The following is a 16803-nucleotide window of genomic DNA, read 5'->3' as shown; positions in this document are numbered from 1 at the left end:
ACATCAGAAATGTACTGATAAAATCCAATTTTCTCTTTCCCTTCATATCTTTTGTTGTTATTTCTGTGTTTGTAGACCTTCACAATCGTTTTCGCAGTACCGCTGTTTTCAGACAACCAACACAGCCAGGAAGGTTAGAATGGGCGTGTTGTGATACAGTCGCATGGAGTGCACGCCTCTTCCCCTTACCACAACGGCAAGAATGAATGTTGAACCCTTGAAAGCCGTCAGCTCAGAGCGGCGTGAACGTAAACACTATAACCCTGAAAATCTAGATGCAGTGCATTTACTTAGCGAGGTCACACACCCAGACAGTATGTGACCCTGTACAAATTATGAATACGCTTTAGCATATTTCGCATTACTAATGCTGGAGAGATGGGGAAATTGTGTGTTGGGATATGCAATGCGTGCATAAACATTGCCACTTTATGACTTTCGATACGGTTTATTTCATTGAGAAGAGCGTTTTCGACTGGCTGTTAGCACGCTGGATTGCTTCCTGAAGAGACCGTTTACACAACACAGTAGCATTGGGACACACCGGCGAAGTCATGGCAAACACACCAACATGTAACATCTTGAATATGTGTTTGCAAACACAAGTAAACCACATCCTTTATTTCACCGCGATCGACACTCGATTTTGGCGCAAATTTGCAAATCGATAACGAAACTGCGATTCTGAAAGGTTCTCTTTGGATATTGTTGGACGGTTACGGTTGTGTTGTAGTGTAGTAGTACTACCACCCAGGCTGCGCCGTAGCGGCAGACGTGAGCTGTCGCAGATGGATTTGACCACCAGTGGAAAAAAGCAGGTCGCCTCAGTTGCGCCGAACATTCTCCGAAAGACGCAACAAATATGTTTCCATACACGTCTATATCCCTGTGTTAAGCTATTTCAAGTAAAGCTAGGAAAAATCTTAGGACTTTCACTACACTCTACACTGAAGTTTCTGCCTTACGTGAGCTCTAAGGCAACATGCCCCATAAATTTGAAATGACGCATTTAGTATCAAAACAAGTCAATAAAACCCCCGAGTACCCGTATTTGCCATTTTGATTCCAGAAGTATGTCAGAAATCTACCTACCATGTTCCTGCATTCGACAGTCTACTGCCGACACCAGAAATATAGTCACTACTGCCATAAACGGCAGAATATGAGGTGAAACTGTCTTATTTGGCTTCATCATAGATTTGACGACGCTTTCCTCTTTGCACGTTGTTTATCTGCTCACTGCAGAGCAGGCGCGTAGACATGAGAAAAAGACGGTGAAATTTGGACTTGTTCAGTGTTCTTCAGCACACTTCCGTTGATTCAATCTTCTCAGACATATTCTACGCCATCGCTCCGTAATGTGAATATTCCTTCAGGGTAAAAAACAATATTTCAAAATAATAATTTCGGCGTTGATTTGCACCTCTCAAGAGGGCTGTTATGGCGGGTCCAAGCCAAGCTGATGATATGGCGGCGTTGGATTCGTTCCAGAAATCGACGCTGCGAAACAAACAACCTGCGACAAACTGTGATCGCTATAGCAGAAAATCACTCCACTTGTGCGTAAGATATGATGGGTAAACCTTAGTCTTCCTGGGTTACTTGTGGAGTTTCCTTGGGTCTCTCCTTCGAGTGATAATTAGTGAAAAATCGAACAATATGACGGTCATTCGTTTCTGAATACCACGTAGCAAGCAGAGCACTGACCTCTCCCTCTTATTGAAATAGGGAGAAAAACAAGTCGGGACGTCTTATTATTAATAGGGGTGCGCAACACAAGAATAGAGGGACAATATATTGCGATATCTTCTGCAACTTAAAGGGCAAAGAACAGACTGAAGAGGATACATGTAACTTACACATAATAATTAAAAGATCGTAATTTAATCAATTAGAGAGGAATAATAACAGAGCTGTGTTTATTTTGTGTTCTGTCCAGTCAATGCCCTGACTCCCCCATACCTAGTATGGTATCTACCTATTAACATAGGGCTGATTGGTACTGTATAATGATTGAAGGATAATGTCTTCTTGCTATCACCGTATGTCAACACTACATGCGCAGATCTGCTGCAGTTAACCAGTTAACAAATTAACAAATAAATAAATAAATAGATTAATAAATAAGGATCAATAAATGACAAAAGATGCTTAAACAAAGCCCTTGATCACATGTCGCACCTCGGGCAAACAATCACGTTCCGACAACAATCGTTTTAAATATTTTCTGTGCGCATAATAATTGTTTGAAAACGCACAGCTCTCTCTCGTTGGGTTGCTTTATATATATTATATATATATATATATATATATATATATATATATATATATATATATATATATATATATATATATATATATATATATATACACACACACACACTCTACCACTGCATACTACAGACCCAGATGCAGAATACAGCTGTCTTCATGGGAAATAAAGCATTAAATTGCTCGGTCCATGGCTCCACATTATAAGCATAAGCATAGACACAGTTATAAAATTACAAAAATTACATCAAGTAAACACAAAATTTAACGATAAAAACGAATTTAAAACGAAAAATTATATCAGAACTCTAAACCATATATATATATATATATATATATATATATATATATATATATATATATATATATATGTATGTATGTATGTATGTATGTATGTATGTGTGTGTGTGTTTGTATACACTGACATAGATAAACAAATGTGTTTTATGTTTGTTTCACTTAGCACTTTGGTATCGATATTTTTGTTGATTGAACGCGATGTTCACCTCTATTACAATTTTCAAAACTCGGCAATCGTACACTGTCGATGTCACAAGACCGTGTTTGCAATGCGATGTTGTTGATACACTGGTGTACAGTTTCAATTTAGTTATGCTTGTACCCGTTTGAGAGATATCTGCCTCGCAGGTATTTCTGATTATTTGTACGTGTTTATATTTCTATCCGTTATTGTATTGTTGTTTCTTTATTCATGTTGACAGTGTGGCAAAAAAAGCAAACCCAAACACACGACAACTACAACAAGATATACAAATAAAAGCGGGAAACAATGATGAATATTTTGCATAACAATAGCGGATCGAAACACCTCTGTTGTCAAACTGTCCTTGGGTTCGATCGCTGAATAGGTCACTAATTGGAACCTTGTATCATCGCGTAATCCAAACTACAGAAACAAACGCCGAAACGGGACAGTGGAAACTACACCAAACTCTCAGTATATAGGACATTATAGATATATTTTTGTGTGCACGAACTTTGACATCGCCCGAAAGCTCCATGCGTGACAAAAAATCCACATCGGTCAAAATAAAAAGTAAAACATATTTTGGTAAAATGAATCATTAAAATTGCTGTTTTGCTGTCCCACACAACTTCTACGAAGAGACTGGTGCCAACGACTCCGGACAAGTGGAGAAACTTTGGTTGATGGTATGACGGTATAACAACGTAGGACCAGACGCAAGTGGATAAACAAAACATCTGACCAGCGGTTTGGTCACGAGATCTTGTGTAAGTGTATGCGTAAACAAAGTGAATGCTTTCAGGATTCAACCAATCGGGCCTTAACCATGTCGTACCGTGTTTTGCCCTGCTTCAACAGGAACAAAAGACAACGCCAGGAACCGTCCACCCGTGTCTGTTTTCATCAATGACGCTCGTCCTGAACCAGTCTCCTATGACATCACCAAAAATTGTGAATTATTATTCTGCTTTTTCCTCCCCGTCAGTAAAAAACAAAAAAACACAAATAAGGGATTCGAAGTGTTATCTGAAAAAGTTCCGCCCTACTCCCCTTTCCTCGTAGCGTGAAAAGAGAGCTGTCCACTGCATCTCAGAATATTTCGTTTACTTTCTAGTTGACCTGCTACACTAAATACCTTGCAACAGCTTGGCGTGTTGGTCAACTTGCCGGGAGCTAACTTCACTGTGATGAATGCGCCTGAGGGGTAAAGATGCCCCCCTCCCACTTTGTCTTAAAAAGTCGCTTCCTCTTTTATCGATTTTTTTTTCAACATTCATGACTTACCGTGGAAAACAGTCAACCCTCTTCCTTTAAGATACCACTGGCGACATATTTTCGAATGGCGCAGGAAAAAAAGTTGTTGAACTACAGCCAAATGTTGTTTACTCGTTTTCAACTGTCTGTATCCTTTGTTCTGACATAGCAATGCCACCATCACAAAGGATGATCAATATTGCGCATACGGAAATGCCAGTGACTTTTCATGAAAAGCTATTTGTTGCAATATACATTTACGTCCAGAGTTGTTTTTCTTGCACGGATTCTTCAGACCAAAACGCCTCCCTCGAAGACCCAATGCCAATTCTAAAGTATACGCGTGGGAAAGCATCACTTATGTATCGCGACTGTTATGAGAGAGTGGCTCGCAGACAAAGACATAAAAAAGAAACGTGTAATTCAGAAATATTACGATGAAATTTTGGTATCCAATGGTCAATGACACATGTACCTCTAATTTAGGGCGCTATATTAATGAAAAGACAACGCAATGCCATAGTGAAATTACCGGGAAGTATCACCAGTCATCAGCGAAAGAGTACTCAGCGCACATGGAATCTGAGGATGGTGAGTTGGAGCAGTGTGACCATGACTCATGCTAGTGTTTCGCCCTTCAGCAAGGTACTTCATTGCTTCCCCCTCAACCCACGGAGTTATAGCTTCCGCATCGGATCAGCTCCTGTAATTGGGCTCCCGACGTTAGGATGATGGACAAATTATATGTAAATACAACCGATATATAGATAACGTCGCTACCCGCATACTCACAAGCATTCGCAGTTAATGGTTGACCATTAGATTTTGGTTTAAGGCATAGACCCTCGAAGGTCTCTGTATTAGGTCGCCAAAATAGAGATAAAAAATTGTCGAGAAAACCCTGATAAAAACGCTTTGCGGCCTTACTCCCTTTCCAACTCATATTTACATGACTTGAAACCGAAAATGTATGGAATTCAGGAATCAAAAAGTATCCATGCTTTGATAGCTCCGTTAAAAACATATAGTACTTTGCACCTGAAGAGTAGTCACGTGGTCTTCCTGATCACCCGAGATCTAAAATCTACCCCTTTCAGCGACTCGTGCGCTAGAATAGTACGTGAAAACAGAAATACGTATATGGGGAATTAATAAACTGCCATACCACTTGGTCATATTTCCATAATGGTAGAAATAAATGCTTGTCTGAGGCACCTTATCCAAACATGTATAGTTATAAGATAATGTTGAGTTGTAATACGTAAGGGCATTCAATGGTCCACCATACTTTAGTCTTGTCTATAAGGCAATCTCCGTGCGTTCATTTTTCAAAAGAGCGCATGTAAAACAACATAATACGATACCATTGCCACTAATATTTTGTTAGTTTGTGGGTTGGTTTACCACGTCCCACAAAGTCCGGATTCTATGTCAGCGATGTATCGATATACAACAACATTTTTAATCATAAATTGATATCACTGCATTCAAATTCACCATTTCGCTGAAAATGATCGTTTTCATCGTTGGGGCAAATCTCTCAATTGGCAATTCCATTATGTGAATATAAGGAGAGTTGAACTTGACGGTGTGATGAAACCCGTGGAAGAAGAGGAGCAACGCTATCGAAAAAATAACGTGCCGAGAACGTGACACTGCGCCCGACAAAGTGCATATATATTTCTGAAACTCTGAAATTCGTCGTCAGAAGCCGTTTTCATATCATTTTTCTAAGATCAAATAAATTTCTTAAGAAATTACGATATCAAAGAATTATCATGTTATTAATTTCTGTGCGAAAGTGACCTGACATTTAAAACTCGACAATTTATCACAGTTTTGAGACTGAATAGAGAATCAAATAAACTAATGTTTTCAACGACACAGTTTTTTTTAATGGATCGTTTGATTGCAAAGAATAAATTGTGATCGTCCTTGTATTTATCAACATTATTCAGCGTCCATTTGGCTGAAAATGCATATAAAAATAAGGTTTTAATTCAATTGAGTGGTTGCATGGGTTGTTGAAGGGGAGATCTGAAGGGTAACTAAAGGGTATAATGGAGAGTTTATGGAAAGGAGTAAAAAATGCACAGAAATGGAAACGCGCGGGAAAGAGGAATAAATAAAAAAGGAAAACGCAGGAAAACAGAAATGGAAAAACAAATGAAAACAAAATACCGAACTACAGATAGGAAAGGAAATGAACGGTTAAAGGTATAAGCAGGTATGCGAACAGCGTGAAAGGAAAACAAAATACAAATATAGTGACAAATACAATTTTCGTGTAAGTAGCTGTGAAATTTCTTCTTTTTTGGATGTGAAACCAAGATAAAATGCAATGGCCTCTTTTGTGTTGCATGATTACGCAATGCATGTGTTTATACTTTCCCCACATTTGTTGAAACTGGTCGCACCATGTTGGTATCGTTGCAGCGATCGTGATGGTCAAATGGACGGTTGAATGGAATAAGTCCTAAGGAACATCCGTTGCTCGTTCACAGATACAAACGGTCAGAATTTGTACAAACGGTGTGTTACGGCCCACGGTTACGAGTGTAGTGATACATAGCGACCGCCGCGAAATATGCATAGAATATTGTTCTATGCATACTACGCGGCGGCCGCTGAGTTACGGCCACTTTCTCCCACGCAGACACCGATGTTGGAGACGGCACGACCTAAATACGCATGTGTGAGTCAATTTTGTCCTGGGGATCACGTGTCGGGTCAATGACCGAGCGGCCATCAGTCAGGGCTTTAATTATATGCAATCCTTTTCTACTTATAAAACTATCAAAAACTTCACACGATGTTTAAGAATATTCAATTCCTTACTATCCCGTTTCTCCTTTCCGTTATTTGTTGTCATAAGTCATAGGGTTATGGGCAAAGGGGTTCCGAAGCCAGAGGTTATGTTCGTTTAACATGCCGGTTTAATATGCCGGTTTTTTGGTAACCGATCCCCAAGGTAAAAAATATGTGCTGTAAAAAACGGTACCACACACTAGACTCCCAAGAACCATCCAATATCTGTGGAACACACATGGAAAGTTTCTTCTTTCGCGCTGCTGTCCAAGTTCTGCAGTGAACCCCAGTCAGGTCATGTATCGGACTGCGATCAAGGTAAACAAATGCTGTGGTGATTCTTGGCCTTTGCTAAGGCCGAGTCGACCCAGGCTGAATTCTGTTCACACAAAGCAGCAATGGACTTACACCTGGTTATTGCATTGGTCAGTCAGATTCACAACTTCTAGCTGCTAATTAGGTGAAATGAAAACAAAATACCGAACTAAAGAACAGGAAAGGAAATGAACGGTTAAAAGTTGAAATCAGGCACACAAAAGCGTGAAAGGAAAATAAGAAGCGAAGTGACAAATGCAATGTTCGTGTTAATGGCCGTCAGATTTCTTCTTTTCTTGATATGAAACCAAGATAAAATACAGTAGAATTATTACGCAATGCATGTGTTTATACTTTTCGCTAATACATTCGTTGAAACTGGTTGCACCATGCTCGTACTGTTATGTTTTAGGGTCTATGGTCAAATGGACAGTTGAATGGAATAAGTCCAAAGGACCCACCTGTTGCTCATCGGTGCTCACGACCTTTCTGTTAAATCAAAGATACAAACAGGGGTCAGAATTTGTACAAACGGTGTGGTACGGCCACTTTCTCCCACGCAGACACCGGTGTTGGAGACGGCACAAGCAAAATATGCATATGTGAGTCAATTTTGCCCTGGGGATCACCTGTCAGGTCAACGACCGAGCGGCCATCAGTCAGGGCTTTGAAATTATGCAATCTTCTTCTACCTATAAAACTACCAAAAGCTCCACACGATGTTTAAGAATATTTAATTTCTCAAGAGCTCGTTTGTTGTCATAGGGTTATGGACTCTGGGGTTCCGAAGCCAGAAGTTACGTTAATTTAATTTATGTATGCCGGTTTGCGTGCTGTTAAAAACGGCACCACACACTAGAATCTCAAGAACCATCCAATATCTATGGAACACATTGGAAAGTTTCTTCTTTCACGCTGCTGCCCGAGTTCTGCAGTGAACCCCAGTAAGATCATGTATCAGATTGCGATCAAGGTCTGTTAAAGTGAAAATAAATAAATACTGACGTGATTCTCAACCGTTGACAAGGCCAAAAAATTGTGCTGTTCCAATAACATGGTTTTCAAAAATAGGGTAAGTAGATCTGCAGGAATTTTTTTCCCAAAATATTTTTATTTTTAAATATGCATTTTTCAGGGGTTCAGGGCGGTTAAACACTGGCCACATTTCCAGAAAAATGTATTATACATACAAAGAAAAAAACAACATAAACACATCCTCGTTCACGAACGCGTGATTTTTACGGTTTTTTTCTTTCATTGTTTTACTTCCGTGTTCACGTAGCTCTAAAGAGTTTAGGGTCGGCAGCTAAAAAATAGGGAAGATCGGATTATAGGAACAGCACAATATTTTATGTTCGGGTCTAAGGCTGAATTCTGCTCACACAAAATAGCAATGGACTTACACACCTGGCTATTGCGTTGATCAGTCATATTGTAGCTGAGACCTTTGATGTAATTCTCACAGAGAAATTGAGTTTGCAAAATCCCGGCTTAAGGGCCCTGCCTATAGATGATGGCACCGAAAGGACAGTTCCGTCAACTTACCAACACGGTTTCGATGAAATGATGTTACTCCGCTCAGAGTATGCTTTGACGGGGTTTACGATAAGCTGGTACATATTCTCTGGTCCCCTGCATGGATAATGAATGGATGCGAATTTGAGCTTTATAATCTTCGTGATCTAGCTTACCACACTCAAAACGAAACTGGAAGTATAAGTGGATGGTTGTTGATGCAGAGAAAGAAACATCATCTCTTTGCATGTTTACCGATGCTTCAAAAATGTGACTCATGGACATAGAAGACCGTTGTATGTATGTATGTATGTTGTATGTACCCAAATACAATAAGCATGATTTACAATAACTGACTAATAATGATTTACGGAAAACTACCAAAAACTCCACACGATGTTTAATGTATTAATAATGATTTACGCAAAACTCTCCTTCGCCTCTGTGTGTATACACACACTTGGACGGTAAGATTGCATTGTTTTAGTCCTCTCACCAATAACTCCACCGTCAGTTTTGCCAGGTATGCGATGGATGTCAACCCTCAGTTTTCATGTCAATTTCATTATTCCATTTTTCCTGGAATAATTTTGAGCAGTAATTCTCAATTTATGTGAGTGACCGTCTACCCTGAACGTACACAAATCTGAACATTGTTGAGCCGAAGTCTCAATTTGAAAATGCTGAACTTTGTGTGGCGTTTTAGCGTTTTCAGTTGGCAATATTTGAGATCATATATATATATATATATATATATATATATATATATATATATATATATATATATATATATATATATATATATATTACGTATACTTGAGATGTACAGATAGCTCCCAGTGTTGTTCGTAGCGTGGTTTGGTAATAGTAGATGATTAAAGTATCAAAATTACCACAGAATAAACAGAAAATATACAAGCAGATCAGTAGACGTGTGCAATTTTATTCATCTACTATTATATATATATATATATATATATATATATATATATATATATATATATATATATATATATATATATATATATATAATATGTGTGTGAGTATGTGTGTGTGTGTGTATTCTTTTTAAGGTAGTATGCACCTCGAAAGTGAAAGACTTAAACTTTTGCTGTAACTTTCCTCAAGGAATCTTTTAATCATTTTCTTTCAAAATCAAGAATAAAAATAGGGGGGTCACCGTGCAAATTTTGCTACTAGAGAAACAAATAGCCTTGTTCCCGGTTACAGGTTTGTTACTAAATATAGCTGTACGCGCGCGACATCGACACGCAGCTTGAATGCGGACAAATTTTATCAATGTTGCATGCGTGGCTGTTTTTGCAGCTTGTACTCTGAGTCGTGAATATGTTTTTTAGTATTCACTGTTACACTAGCAGTCGCCCACTGAGATGTATTTTCGTCGTTCTTGCATGCGTAATTTTCAAAAGCGTAATCTAAAAATGCGGACAAATATTTATTTTTGCATATTAATGAGAGAACAGTGACGTAAACTGTGAACGGCCCTATTACCCAAGATTTAACCGATATTAGAAATTCAAAATGGCCGCCATCCCTGTGTTAACTCTATGGAGAAAAATAAAAATTTTCGAATTTCGAAAAACTAAGCCGGTGAAAAGTTTTCTTTCACCAAGAGCTTTAAAATGAACCCCACATGTTGTATATCAGAGGAGAATTGTAAAAGTTTGAGAGTCCGACGTCTGTCCCCGAGGTGCGTTTACCTTAAAGAGAGAGAGAGAGAGAGAGAGAGAGAGGAGGAGAGAGAGGGAGGGAGGGAAGGAGGAAGCTTGACTACAATACGATAAACAAAGATCAAAAAGGTCATCATTGAGCTTCACTTTAAAAGACAAGATAATTGAGTTTTGATCCGGTAGTTCATTTACTTTGCTGACGTCATCAAAACACGCTGACGTTACTTCGGTTATTCATGTGTCCTGTTTGTCATTATAGCGCTAATGATAATGAGCCTGTTGGGGGCCTGTTGGTACAAGTTTTGGAATCGGATCCAATACACCCCACCATCACCGCCTCCATAAATTCGTTACCGCTAAACGCCTGCGTCACTTACAGGTCTGGGCGTATTCACTTGGTTTTTTGTTGAACAAAATGCTCAACGTATAGTTTTCATCGACAAAAACAGCTGACGCATATCCTTTATGGTTAACAATATTATATCTGATATAATATCGTTAAGCATAAAGGATATCACGTGTAAAGCATATTACGTTGAAAGCTACTTGCCCCTCACAAAGGAAATTGCTGAAAGGGGAAGAGAGGGAATTTTGCAGACGGTGAAACAAAGCAAAAGTATGATGAACTCAAAGTGGTTAAGGGAAAACGAAATCAAATTTTAAACAAATGCATCTCCGCATCATTTTGCCAAATGTCAAGGGCCAGAATTATTTTATTTCTTTGTCTATCTTATGTAATGGCGTTAATCACGGGAAGCACATGGACTAACCAGACGTTAGCTGTGGGTCCATAGCTGTGGTGAGTTCAGACGAAATTCCTGCCTTTTACGGGCTGGTTCTTGACTTTTACCACCTTTACGCATCCACCACAGCTATTGGAACTTTCATAGACAAACGTCCAAATCGGCCCGCAAGCACCCTGTGCGCAAGTTTGTTCGATGATATTTCCAATTACAAATTGCCAATAGGCCTACTCATCGACAGCTTGGTTATAAGGGACTCGCCAAGACCAGAAATCCGCTCAGAATTCACCAACATATCACCTTTTTCCTAGCTTTACCGGAGACCGCAAATTTTCTAAAGTAAGACTGTTGGTCGAGGCTCAGTGCAGCAAGTCACTATATACAGTCATCATGTTTTGCGTTTGGGTAAACCAGACGCAAGAGTTCATGAATGAAAGTGGAACAAACGGGCTTCTGAGAGTCTTAGGATGTTAGGCCTACAGTACCAAATTATGAAGGCATTTTACAGATGAACATAATATGATAAAACAATGATAGTTAGAGAAGCTATCGTTGGTAACGGCTCTAATTTTGTAACGTCACCATATCCACATTCGAAGCCGTAAGGTATCTATAATTAATCCGCACGTTTTAATAGCGAGGTAATCAAGAGCAGGCTATTCGCACAAGTTAATGATTAATAATCGATGTATAAACATTCCATTTCAATGAAACATTCGAACAAGAGAAATAAACCGCTTGTAGATCGTGAGAGCGCCCTGCTTAGACAGTTGCCGTGCAACAGGTATGTGAGTACTACTATAATTTAATAAATCCGGCGAATTTTGATTCGGCCAAAGTCTTTTTTTTTGATCAAAGCATGAATTCGCCCGCTATCATAGAAGCTTATAAAAATTCCATTCCCTTTCAGATCCAAATGATACCCAAAGACTAGGCCACGGTGGCCAGGACGATTGTCTGGGGCAGTACATCAGCACGCCAACATAGTTGACTTTACCTCATCAGAACACTACCGAATTGGCAATGATACCAAACTGTGTTTTGTAAACCGTCAATCATTAAATCTGCACTTCTTCCATTTAAAACGGAGAAAATTTACTTTATTTAATGCGACCTAGTATTTCGGAGTCACTGGTTATTTGGAGTAATGTAAATTAACATGCCCAAAATTACATGAATTTAAATGTGATTTTTTGGGCGATTTGTCTGTTTAATTTGTGTTTTTAGTCATTTATTAATGTACACGTGTTATTTATTTAACTCATTATTTTATCCATTTTATGTACTCCGAATCCACAAACCTTGTTAAATTTTTTTCCACAATAAAAGGCGAAATGTTTGGGAACAATACATAACTTAAACCTTTCCCGCGCATTTCACAACACACAGGTACTTTCTGAAACAATGGTGTTGTACTCAACGATAACAGCAAACATGTTTCGGTGTAGATTCCGAACCCACTGAAAGGGTGTTTAGTTCGTTGAACTGATGAACCCTGGCGATTTGCCCTCCGATGACGTGATGATGATTAAATGCAGCCTTGCTGTCTCTGACTGTCTGTCCATGACAGATTCACCGCGTAAGTGTATTTCTTGTACACATTTTTTGCTCATTCTGGACTGACCACATGACACAGAAGAATGGCTCTTAGGTCGTCAAAAATCTCCTATAAAAACCTTTCCGCCGATCGATAACAGACCGAATTTCGCCTGAAAAACAAACAAATGGACACGGTGATTTATTTGCAAAGTGACTCCAGGAAGAACCCCGTGTACCCTGACACCATTTTGAGGAGTGCGACGGGCACACATCTTGGCAAAATAAATAGATGTGTTTCTGTATGGTCATCACCTGCGTCACTTCGAGACCCGCGTGTCACATCCTCTTTCCCTTTCTTCGGTGAGTTCAACAAAATCCATACAGCTATACTCCAGAACAAATGGCGATCACACAACCTGGACGCCACTTGTGGAGCTGCCTGCCCGCCATATTCAAATAATTTCGAAATAGAAGAGAAAGTATTATACGGTCATTGAAAAAAGAAGTAATTCGGCAAGTTTTAGTGAGGTCATAGCGAAATCTTTTGGAGGCGAAGAAAAACAAAACAAAATGGGAAAATCGTATCACTTCTGCCACATGACCCATGCTCAGAAATATATGCTTCTCTTTTTGTCTTAAAAGCTGAAGAATCATATCTATTTCACGTCGGTTTCGTCGTCACTTTGTTGCAAACAGTCACGTTATTGTGCTTTGGAATAACTCCATTCTTTTGCCGTCCCGAGTGAAGCATTTCATGGAGGTTATGATTCTCCTTGTTCAGAAGTGGCATCGGTATAACATTGAAAGAGTTGGGGGTTAATAACCAACAACATAAGCCTGAATCAATAAAGCGACCAGTGTTTGTACGTACTCAGTAAGTTTCGCGTGATACTCGTCTCGTTTTTTTCCCCGTGCGTCCTTACGACAGGTGCCCCATACTTGCCCTTCCGGCTCACGTGCCGGCAAAACACGAAAACAAGAAATGTTTCCAGTTCAAATATATCCGTTCTTTTTAAGTTAAGTAAATATCACATAAAAATAGCAAATAAATACACAAAGACGATAACAGTTCTTGCATTGTGGCTATAATACAGACTGTTACTATAAAGCAAAAGACTCGACCACCTGTTGGCACAACGTACGCTAGATGGTCCCTAATGTAACTGTGTGAGTATTTGTTGTGGATTCACTGCTGATCGTTCGTACTCGATGACAGGCCGCATAATGGCACTGGACCGTCGTCTGCGTCATCATAGTAATGATGATGTCATCACCGCTATGGCAATCCAATGAACCGCTCGACCGGCTTGGAAACGTGCGGGGGTGGTTTGGCGCAAACCTCGGTTGTAACGAACACACAATAAATCAGCCTATACGCCTTTATAATGATGGATGATTCGCTATTACTATGCATGCGTGCCTGTCAAACTTAACTTGCATTTGTTTTTTTCTTGGCAATTGAACACCATCGATCAATCGTTAACATGGTGAACTCGACATTTTCATTTAGGTCACACGAAAAAGAATTGTTTTCGCATTTTCTTACGATATAACAAGGGAGCGGCAAGCGAATTCGTTTCGAGATGTTCAACACTTGGTCACTGCTCAGTGTAAAGAATCGTAGAATAAGAATGTATTTTTAATCTATTGTGTTTTTCTGTTTTCAACTGATGTTTCCCGTTCCCTCCAAAATACAAAATGCACATGCGTTCATGTTTTCGAAACACAGCAAGCTTATATGTGCGATATCCAAACGTATTGTTGAAAATCGAATCGAATTATATTTCAGATTAGAATTCATTAGTCTAGAATAGAATTCCATATTATACGCAATCGTGTGTTGTGTTGGCAAAGGCTGAAGCTTTGTGATTAAACGAACTTGTAGGAGAAGAAGCAGAATGTAATTGTTTTCTCAAAAGGAAATTATTGATCTGTTATAAAAAAAGTTTGAAGTATTGTCCCAACAACAACGCTTCTATAACTAAGCTCAAAGGAAACTTACAATATAAAATATTTTTTGCGTATTCGGGGAAAAAATAAAAGTCAGCAAAGGTACGAACCTCCAGTAAACTGACCTAATATATATATATATATATATATACATATACACAGGTGTTATATTAGCGGAATAGATTGCTCAAGTTTAAACATAGACAGTAGAGGGTTCCCCTCCACTGTCTACACAGCCGACAGCCTCATTCCGTGTGTTTCTGTTTATAGGGTTCTGCATCCCGCACACCATCGTATACAAATAATTAACGGATTAACTGTCGTGTGGTCAGCACTAAGATTTTGCTCTCGTCAAGGAAACAAACTATTCAATAAAGGGATACACCAACAGGCGGTATTTCAGAAATATTGGAGACAATCATGACGTGATAGTAGGGAAATAGAGATTCGGAAAGAGACACGCTGACTATCATCATACAGGCCTCAAAGCCGAAATTGAAAAGAAAATTGGACATCTTGTGAAACCAGAGAATAAGTCTTGGTGCATGGTGTCGTGTCTTCCCCCGAGGAAGGAATTCGTGTATTGAGATCGATCAACCATTCAAAGAATACAACAGAGGTGTGACACACGAGTTAGTTCGGCATGGATTCACAACAGGTCGTAGAAATCAATATATATTCAATATTGGCGTCGTGCCAAGATGTGTTGACAAGTTAGCTATATATATGTGGCCTCGATCACGTCATCCATTCTTCCCGGCAGAATATTCTATACAAATACTTCACTGCATAGCATAGCCCCTATTTCATGGGAAGTTAATTCACGTCACAGGCAGGCTATCGTCAAACTACCACTCCACATAACAGTAGCTCGGGTGTAATGACGACGATTTAACATGATTTTCGATTTCTCTCAAATGTCACGATTAAGGAATATTAGTTCTTGACACCTGTGGGGATGTGCGACTTATTTACGTATGACGTCAATTAATGACATTATGAGATTCAAGGTAAATGTTTCCTGTTCATCACCTTGATACAACGTACAACAATTAACATTTTGCGTCCCAATTTCTATTATTTCAAAAGTATAACCTCTTGTAATTGGTATGTGTCTTGTCAATCTAATCGCAATTTTGAAATATTGAAAAAGCATTACCGATCGGACACAATTTGTGTTCATCTTAGTCGCAGTTACCGTGACAACGGAAAGATGGAAGAATAGGTGATTAACGCTGAAGATTACAAAAATGATGTACTCCGACAAAATATTTGGATTTTTCAGATACATGACGCTCTTTGTCAAATGTACGTGCAATTTGCCGGTGCTCTTCAGCAGAATTTCCTTGAGCGGTCGGGATGTTCATTTTCCTCTTTATTTTTTCGACACGTAGGCCCGCAAGGTCCTCGACACAGCCTCATTGATATCAGAGAAACTGTTTCAAGATCAAAGCATCGGTCATCAGATCTGTCTGTATAGCCTTGGTCCGTTCATCAACCCCTGTCATCTTTTCATGTTAGACTGTTCGACCCCTTCACCAAACGATAAAAATAAGCCGACACGTCTCCTGGCTATCGTCGCTGAATATGATTCCATTAATGACGCATCTCACAACCTTCTCCGAACATTTACAGCAACATTCCTTCCGAAATATGACGGATATTACGAAATCACCTCGGAAGGTTGTATGGCATTCCGTCAAAAAACTCAGCAGTACATTATCGGGTTTTTGGCACTTTGTTTTTGCGTTCTTCCTCTATGTATTGCAATTTAAAGTACGAATATGTATTCTACACTGTTTACAGGTGTTGACAAATCTGCTATCTCCGTATTGCCACGCTCCTCAAAGGCACCGTTGATTTTGCATTTTTTCTCGGAACCGTGTCGTTTGCTCCACGATGTAATCCAAACTTTTGCTGAAGTACAGTAAAGTGCAAAATAGCACATAAGTTTATTTTTTGTTTTGAGATAACTTTTGATTCGCGAATCAGGTGGCATTCAATCGTTGTTCGTGCCCACAACATCCTAGTATGGTTGATCAAACTAGTCACCATATCTGATTTTTGCACATTAAGATTGCTGCCAGATAGAAATTCACTTTGATTTTTGCGATCGTTTGAATTATTTAATCAAACGCGAAGTTTGATAAATCCAGCACTCTGTTCTTCTGACGCCATTTTCTCGTTTTGTCACTATCATTGCGCAAATTGCCTTGGCCGGCGTCGACAC

At 39.2% G+C, this 16803-nt stretch overlaps 2 protein-coding genes across 2 annotated transcripts in view; one reads left to right on the top strand and one right to left on the bottom strand.

The window, feature by feature from the left end:
* LOC139121252 (insulin-like peptide receptor) overlaps positions 1-1379 on the bottom strand; it is a gene marked incomplete in the record, with an annotated part of 39453 nt that extends 38074 nt beyond the window's left edge. The window contains 1 exon segment of the mRNA XM_070685980.1: positions 1093-1379. Within this exon segment, the coding sequence (XP_070542081.1) occupies positions 1093-1195 (103 nt within the window).
* Positions 1-16803, top strand: part of LOC139121253 (uncharacterized) — a 76491-nt gene that overhangs the window by 27452 nt on the left and 32236 nt on the right. The window lies entirely within an intron of this gene.

Source organism: Ptychodera flava, chromosome 21, assembly GCF_041260155.1.
Source record: "Ptychodera flava strain L36383 chromosome 21, AS_Pfla_20210202, whole genome shotgun sequence".
NCBI lineage: Eukaryota > Metazoa > Hemichordata > Enteropneusta > Ptychoderidae > Ptychodera > Ptychodera flava.
This window is presented reverse-complemented; position numbering and strand designations above follow the sequence as displayed.